The sequence below is a fragment of the Aquarana catesbeiana genome, linkage group LG08, assembly GCF_042186555.1.
Source record: "Aquarana catesbeiana isolate 2022-GZ linkage group LG08, ASM4218655v1, whole genome shotgun sequence".
NCBI lineage: Eukaryota > Metazoa > Chordata > Amphibia > Anura > Ranidae > Aquarana > Aquarana catesbeiana.
In genome coordinates this window covers 154,623,743-154,632,520 of record NC_133331.1, presented here as the reverse complement: position 1 = coordinate 154,632,520, position 8,778 = coordinate 154,623,743, and the positions used below count along the sequence as shown (strand labels likewise).

Sequence of the window (8,778 nt, the reverse complement as noted above, 5' to 3'; positions counted from 1 at the left end):
AAAATTAAAACCGCAGAGGTGATCAAATACCACCAAAAGAAAGCTCTATTTGTGGGGAAAAAAGGATATCAATTTTGTTTGGGTACAACGTGGAATGATTGCTCAATTGTCAGTTAAAGCGACGCAGTGCCATATCGCAAAAAATGGTCTGGTCGTTAAGGGGGTAAATCATTTTGGGGCTGAAGTGGTTTTTAAATCAGCAGTCGGGGGCTGAAGATTGCTCTTGTTGGGTAGCTAATCCAGCATAGTCCCATTGCATGACAAGGCAAAATGGTTTGTGTAGCAGTGGCGTGCGGGCAGTGTCCACTGGAAAAAAAAAGCACTGCATGTGTATTTGCACCACACAACAGCCAGTTGAACTTTATTAAATGTCTGGGTGACATTTCAATAAAGTTAGTCAATAAAAAAATATTAACAGTGCAATGCGCTGATCCTGCAAGAGTGCACTGCACATCAGCCTCTGCATTGTAACACAGCAGCTGGTGTGAATGGACCCTTACGAATGCATCTTTATGAAAAAATGCTAATTTAGCAGGGTATGGGACTGGCCTTAACTCCAAAAATGTCATTCACTATAACAGTCACTAAGAATTTTAACTACAAATATTTTATAAAACCAGTGGAAAGCTGGAGATGTTGCAACGAATTAGCTGTTTTTCTGTGTTTGCTTTGGTTGTGTGTATGATTCAGCACAGATTTTAAAAAGGCTATATCCTTGAACTTGATGTTAGGATTTAATAGACATTTGATCCAAAACTGATAATTGATTTATAATGCATGTTTTATACCGGATTTCAAAAGGTACCTTTTAGGTGACTAATGCTGTTAACTGTCCTAACTCTACAAACTGGTGGAGTACAGTTGAACCAAATGATAGACTATTTTTTTTTTTTTTTTTTTTACTGTCCACCAAGATAATTGTTATTAGGAGAACCTGTCACTAGGTTTGGGGTTATTTCAGTATTCTACAGGTACTATGAAAAACCATACACGGGCTATTCATAGTACCCCTATATGTTTTAAGCGCCAATTTACTGGTAGGCACTATATGTTCCTACATGCAGGAAACAATTTGGGAAGCTGCATTTTCCTTGCACACCAGGGTCACCAGAACTAGCTTCCCCATTGGAAGATTTCCCCTTTTATTCCTGTTTTTGAGACACTCCAAAATTTGAGATTTTCTTTTAACTGTACTATAGAAATACAGGTGTTATAATCCTTCTCCACTCTAACCAAAACTTAAAAATGTATGTCTTTAGTTATACTTTGAAAATCTTGAATGGTTACTATGATTAGTTGCCAGCACAGAACTTGGTTCTGTATCTGCAGTGTCCCCTTTAAGAGCTTTACTACCCTGTTTCCCCGAAAATAAGACCTAGCGTGATTGTCGGTGATGGCTGCAATATAAGCTCTACCCCCCAAATAAGCCCTAGTTAAAGTCCTTGTAGGTCTTATTTTCAGGGTAGGGCTTATTTTCGGGGAAACAGGGTAGGGCTTATTTGGGGTGTATGGCTTATATTGCAGCCATCACCGAAAATCACGCTAGTTCTTATTTTCGGGTAAACAGGGTAGCTGTAGTGTACAGCATGAGAGCAATGCTTTATGACTACTAAAACGGACTGAAAATCTTCTGGCCCTTGTGTATTTTTTCCCAAGCTGTGTAAATGTATTGGTGTGCAAGATTAATTAATAGAAAAGCCTTTTTTTTCTTTGTAGAAATCCAAACTGCATATTTTCCTTAAAGGCAAAATTAAATAAAAAATGTTCCCCATACTGCATGGTTTTAGTAGTCATAAAGCATTACTCTCATGCTGTAAACTACAGCTAGTAAAGCTCTTAAAGGGGACGCTGCAGATACAGAACTGAGTTCTGTGCTGGCAACTGATCCTAGTAACCATTCAGATTTTCAAAGTATAAGTAAAGACATAAGTTTTTGAGTGTTACTAAATGGAGGAAACAAAATCAAAAAAGTATTTTACTGTAGTTGATGTAAGCCATTGTTTCCCAAATCTGGCCCTCCAGCACCAATAATCATGTGTGTTTTACACCCCTCTACACAGAATAACAATTCTTGCGGATTGATGCTTTTTAAAGAGGACCATCACAAGCAAAACACTGTAAATAGCCATTTTAATTTAGTATAACTTGACACTTGAGGTTCTTGTATCACTAGCTATTCCTCACTTTTTCCATGTAAATTCTAAAGCCTTTGCATTTTAGCATGTGTGTAGTTTCCTTGTTTTATGTTGCTTCAGATAGAGAGTGACAGTCTGAAAGCAAACAGCTCTGTGTTTGTGTTCTGTAAACCTTGTGTCATGAGTGCACGTCATAGCAAATGTTAAATTGAAAATCAAAGATTTTAGATAATAATTAGGAAAATCTATAATGTATCGATTTAAAAATATATAATGTTTAAAACTGTAAATAACCTCCAAACCTCTAAAGTTTCTCTTTAATTATTGTAAGTAATTGGACTGGGCTCTTCTTTATCGCTTAGTGCAGATCATTCTGGGTTTTTTTTGTTTGTTTTTTTTTTTGCAAAGTCCATTTTAATACACCTGTGATCCTGTGTAGAAAACATGCACAATTATAGTGAAGAATGGTTTGGAAAATACTGCTGTAAACCATGTAGTTTAGTCTCACCAGATGGAGAAATCCATTGTGGATATCTGCCTGCACAGGCTGCAGTCTCACAAATGTTTTAATTACAGCTATGTAACCTTTTAAAATTTCTTTCTTAGTTTACTTTCTTTCTTGCGGGGGATTCCACCACCACTCCTCTCACGCTTCTCCTTTTTGACGCAGAAATATTTTGTGACAGTTTTCCTGCACTGTTCACATTTAACAGCACAGCACCAATGAAACTTGCAGTTGCAGCTGGAGACCATATCTGCTCTTCTCTCTTCCACCGCCAGTCCGCAATCTCCGCACAAGCGTTTGCAGCTCCTTTTTTCCCACTTGCTAAGCGTCTTGCCTCTCTTAAGACACTCCCTGCCTTCTGTTCCCAATAGGCCCAGTGTCTTGTTCTCCAGGCAGTAGTCTGGTGAGTCTTCTAGGTGGACAAGTTCTTTCTTTGAAATGGAGCTAAATGTTTCAGCTATAGCGCCCCTGCTGGCTGCACTATTCCCTGCTCCTTGCAGCAAATCAACTTTCAGAGCTTTGTGATATTTTTCCTTTAAATAGTATCCCACTTCTCTAAATTCCGGCAACTGTAGCCAGCAGGTTTGAGTTGTACAGCTTCCAGAAACCCCATGACATTTACATGTCCTCTTCATTGTACTCTTTACTGCCTAAATAGAATGGAAGTAGTAAACAGGACATTGCAGTATTTTACTAGATAATACACAGTATATGCCATATCAAAGAGACAAGTTATCAACGTGTACTTTTTGTTCTGCAATAAATAGAAGGTGTGTGTCTCTGTTTTTTCTGTGTTCATTGAACTGGATGGATTTGTGTCTTTTTTCAACCAGAGAAACTATGTAACTAAAGTATGGACCCTGAAGTGGCAACCATAAAAATCTAACAGGTTTGGAATAATTTTTGGACCTCCCAGGAATTTACAAGTTTGCATAAATACATTCCTGACTGTGACAATAACCGCACCTATTGCACCTTTTATCATTACTGTGCTGTCCTTGAGCTTCGGGTAACTGAGGAAGCATTTCCTCAGTCTTCTCGGCTCCAGTGATCAGACTGCAACATTTTTACTTTGCAGCAACTGGAAGTGTTCAGCAGGGTCTGATCTGTGTCAGACATTTGTGAACAAAGTCAAAATTGCCATGATTGTATCATCTCTACACCAGGAAATAAATTCTGACTCTGGATAATTCCTAAACAAAGTTGGTTCTGTCCCTCTGATGAGCGGGTGAAGGCATTACTAGGGGAAGTACTGTGATTTCTGTGAAAACTAATGTAGCACCCTCTAGTGTGCTAGAGTAGGTTTTTTTTAGTGCATTAAAATAGTTTAGGCTTGGCTGGCAGCCAAGCCTGTTTTTTTTTGTTTTTGTTTTTTATCTGGGTCAGGGTGAGTCACTCAAGGAGGGCTGGATGACACACAGGCAGCCCATCCTGAGACCTCCCCCTACTTCTGGAACTTGCTGGAAACTTCCAGAAGAATGGGAGTGGAGGTGAGGAGGAGCTGCCTAGAGTATTCATGAGGGTCCTAACCAATCCCCAACAGATGGCCCCTTCAAATACTCTGGGTCACCCCAGCTGGGGCAGCGGAGTTCGGATGGAAGCTGGAGATGATGTGTTAAGAGGCTGTTGGAGATCCTTAAGAGTAACCCCCTAGTCTGGGGGAGGGTGGGTGGCCTTGGGTCTGGGAGCTCAGTTGCGTAAGGGACCCTCTTCACAACCCCCAGGGGTGTCCTGACCGGAGGCACGGGAGCAGGAGGAGAATATTGCCGGGCAAATCTCCAGGGAGGAAGACAGCTAAATGGGCTGGTGAGTGTTACGATCGGGGAGGACTGAGTGAGAGCAGTCTGAGATGGATGCAGAGTCAGTCTGGGAGGACTGTGGAAGTTTAGCCACGAGGGCTGGAAAAAGGGGCAGCTGTAGCCAGGTGGGCTGGCAGTGCCTGAAGAGGTGGTGCTGGGATCAATAGCCACAGAAGGACAGCTGAGCACTAGGACTTTGCTACACAAACAAGGGGCCTGCAGTCCCTGGCATTTCCTACCTATCCAACAGTGCCAGCTGGTCCTGGGAGTTGTAGTGCTTTAAGCAAGTATTGTGCTGGAGGAAGCTGAGTGTAAATAGACTGTACAAAAGAAGTTTGTCCTTGAAGGTTCTCCCCATCCAAGGCAAACCCCCCTAATAAAAATAAAGAAAAAGAAAGCACTGGACTATTCCTTGCCTCAAAGTGTGCGGTTTGCCTGGTTGGACAGGGTGGGAGATCCTTTTCTACTTGTGGCTCCTTAACTGGTGCACTACATTTGGGGGCATTGTCTGGAATATAGCCCATGGTCAACCTGCACAGCCGTTGCTCCTAGCAACCAAACTTTCATTGAGCCGGGGAACTGTCACGTGTTCCAAGACCATCAGAGGTTTGAAACTGGGGAAAGGATTTATGTGCTCTGCCAACCTGTGACTGTTCAAAATTCAAGTGCCAGCAGGAGCTGCTACTGAAATTACTGTTGCCCTGCATACCCAGTTGCCCCAACCGTGGCTGGAACGGACACTTGTGTTAACCTGCTATTCAGTAAACTTAACCATGTGCTGTTACCCGTGGCAACTATGGCAGGCGATCACACCCATATATTACCAATATGTCCAACGATATGCTTAAAGCTGGAAAAAGTTACTTTATGCTTCAAAATTCTGCTAAACAGTGTAAAGTAAAGTATGCACAGGAATGTCTGCTGTTGCCCATGGTGATTGGAGTAAGCCAGCGGGTGCCTGCAGGGGGGAGTTTGCCAGTTGTCCAACCATGATTGATGGAATGGACTGTACTAAACCTGCTAACTACAGTGAGATATGTGCCAGAGATTTTGCTGTTGCTAAAGGCAACCACAGTAAATGCCAGCTGCCACCTGCTCCCAGTTGCTCGGGCACAGTCGGTGCCAAGCGGCATGTCTGGAAATGTTCTGCAAGTGCCAGTGTACATGTCGTCATCATTATCATTGTGCCTGCAAACTTCAGTACAGTGAGCAAAAGGTTACAGCTAAACGCCCAGGAAATAGCCTGCTTATCAGCATTGCAGGTGCCAGCCAGTCTGGAAGCTTGGGGGTAGAGCCACACCCCGGAGAAGACCCAGCGTGCCCTGCTAGCAGCGAGTGAGAGGAGCAAGATACCGGAGGGTGCACACGTGTACCTGACTTTAACCTGGTTGCCAGATCTGCAGTAGTGGACACCGGTGTCTGGTTGGAGCATCGCAGGGAATTTGGCCTTGACATGATTGAGGGGACCGAGCGACACTGCTTGCTGTGTCCTGCCTGCAGAATACCAGGTGGTCAGTGCCTAGATCCGGTGCAAGCACTGTGACAACCGCTCACCAGGTTGACATCCAGTGAGCAGGAGCCACTGAGCTATATTGTGGACCTGCGGTCAGGACTTTGAACATTTACAGCCGCAGTAGTCCCGGAAAGTCGGTGCAGGCCTGGAATCATGCTCAAAGTGGGGGAGAGTCTGAGCCTAGCGACTCCCATGCAAAGAACAGCGACACTGTGGAAGAAGGATGGAGATCTGATATGGCCTGCAGTCCGGTCAGGGACCTGGTAACCGTGAGTACTGGCTAGCAGGAACAGACACTGTCCCTGAAATGCTGGCTGTGCCTATGTGCTCTGCTGACCCCTCCTAATAAGGAGCCAGTGCAGGAGGGAGACGTGCCCTCAGGTGAGCCAGAGGGAAAAGGCAGTAACAGGGCCATAGACTGGGGGTCGCCCAGACTCCAGGCAGAATTCAGGCCCTTGGATGATGAGTCGTTGCGGATTAGTCGTTGCACAGTAGCTCAGGAGGAATGGGAGTGGGGATACTCTCAGGAGAAAGAAGTCCACTCCGAGGTGTTGATAATGCCAGATCCAGCTGAAGGGACCAGAGAAGCCGCAAAGACCCCAGTCAGCGTCAGACTAACCTTTTTTTAGCAGCCCCTCCACCACCCAGATCAGGTCAGCTGACAAGCAGTGGGTCAAGAGGTCCCCCAGCGCTTGCGTCCTTCCAGGAAAAGGGAAGCGAAGAGCACTGCCTAGGTTTTCCAGGTTCCAGAGGGAATTTTAGCGCAAAACAGCTCTGGAGCGGGGTCTGCACTACCTCTATGTTCCTCCTGACATCATGGACATCATTGAGAGTGGGAGAATGACCTGGTGTGGGAGTATATGCACATCCCTAAGCCTCTGTGGGTTCCAGATTGTGAGGAGATCTGGACATAGTTTCAGAACATTCATCAGGAATGGAGGCTGGGGAGGGCAATCTACAAGGACAGAGTGGTGATTGTGAAGGCAGGACAGCCCATTGGGAGCCACTCTTTTTCTGCCAGGAGAGCTGATGGTAGCATGGGAAGATTGCCAAATCCTGATTTTTATCTGTGAGGGACTGCTGCAGTGTGCAGCTTACAGGTGAAGATCTTTACATGGACAGCTGGAAGAATTGCTGCCTGTGTCTTTTGCTACTATGGACTAGGCCAGCCTGCCACCCTGACCTATGCCAGATGGATCCCTCTGATGAACTCGGGTGAGGCCTAGTCTATGATACAAGCCTTCTGAAAAGAGCCTGCTGACAAGGGAAGGGGCTCCACTCGTCAGAGACTCTAGAAAGGAAACAATGCTTTGGTGTTTATTTTTTCTATCAGAAGGCCTATAACCCCCTGCTGACAGAATATGTGAATAGTTAGCTGAAGTTAGTGATGGGATTGTGTTTTCCTGTTCTTCTTTCCTGTTTGCAGGTGTCATTTTGGGCGGCCACCCACCCTAGAGTTGCCTCCTTATGCCTTTAAACCCGAACACAGATGAATTACACAGGTTCTGAGGTTCATTTAATGCAGCTAAGGCACCAAGTGAGTTTAATTACCACCTTAATCTGCCACATAACCTGTGTAATTATTATGTGTTCAGTTTTAAAGGGATGAGGTGGCAACCCTAGCCCACCCTGCTGTTCACCATGCAACATTTTTCAGCGGGCTGAGAGGGCTTCCCTCAAGGGGGATGTGCTCTGGCCTTTTTGTGGCTTTTTATATTGTGTAGAGTTAGCTCCTGGGACCTGTAGCTAGGATGTATATTTTGTGCATATAAATTGTATATAATTATTTCAAGGGGACCTGAATAATTTTTGATACCTTTCATTTATTTGTGTATATCCCTGTCCAAGTTGATTCCCTTTTCCCATCCCATTATATTTTATGGGATGTCCTTGCTCCTAGGCTCAGGAGCTATTTTTCTAAATTTCCCAGCCACAGGGACAGGCTGGACTTTAGGGAGGAGGGGGGGGGGGGGTGTAGCATCCTCTAGTGTGCTAGAAACGGCCTTTGTTAGTGTAGGAAAATTGTTTTTTTTCTTCTGAGACCTCCCCCTACATCTGGAACTTGCTGGAAACTTCTGGAAGAATAGGAGTAGAGGTGAGGAGAAGCTGCCTGGTATTCATGAGGGTCCTGACCAATCCCCAACAGATGGGTTGGCAGGGGGAGGCCCCCTTAAATACTAACCCTCTAGTCTGGGGAGGGGGGGTGGCCACGGGTCTGGCAGTTCAGGTGCAGAAAGTACCCTCTTCCCAACACACAGGGGTGTCCTGACCAGAGACACGGGAGCAGGAGAAGGACAGCAGGAGGAGAACACTGCAGACAGCTGGGTGGGCTGGTAAGTGTTACGGTCAGGGAGGACTGAGAGGACTGGGTGAGAGCAGTCTGAGATTGATGCAGATTCAATCTGGGAGGACTGAGAAAGTTTAGCCAAGGGAAGGGAAAGAGGCAGCTGCAGCCAGGTGGACTGGCAGAGGTGGTGCTGAGATCAGTAGCCACAGAAGAACAGCTGGGCACTAGGACTTTACTACACAAACAAGGGGCCCGCGGTCCCTGCCTGTAAAGGCCATTTGCTATCCTGTGAGGAATCAAAGGAGATGATGGAAGTCGCTGTTCCATTAAGTAGTGGGAGATTTGTCCATCCAAGTGGTTTAGTGTTGATGGGAAAATCTGTCTGTCTATCTCTCTTGTTCTGCCCAGTGGGCTATAAATCCTTACATGTATGATCAGCTTTACAGTTACACATCACATACATGCACTTAGCATATAAACATATCTTATATAAGGCCCACTCTAACCAGTGGATTAATAAAGAGCACAAGAACAAACAA

General features: G+C 45.0%; 1 protein-coding gene across 2 annotated transcripts in view; it reads right to left on the bottom strand.

The window, feature by feature from the left end:
- Positions 1-1,874: 1,874 nt before the first annotated feature.
- The window catches only part of WNT8B (Wnt family member 8B), a 65,785-nt gene continuing 58,881 nt past the window's right edge, over positions 1,875-8,778 (bottom strand). For both annotated transcript variants that reach the window (XM_073596580.1, XM_073596581.1), the window contains one exon: positions 1,875-3,290. In XM_073596580.1, the coding sequence (XP_073452681.1) occupies positions 2,724-3,290 (567 nt within the window). In that variant the 3' untranslated portion in view covers positions 1,875-2,723. The remainder of the gene's footprint in view (positions 3,291-8,778) is intronic.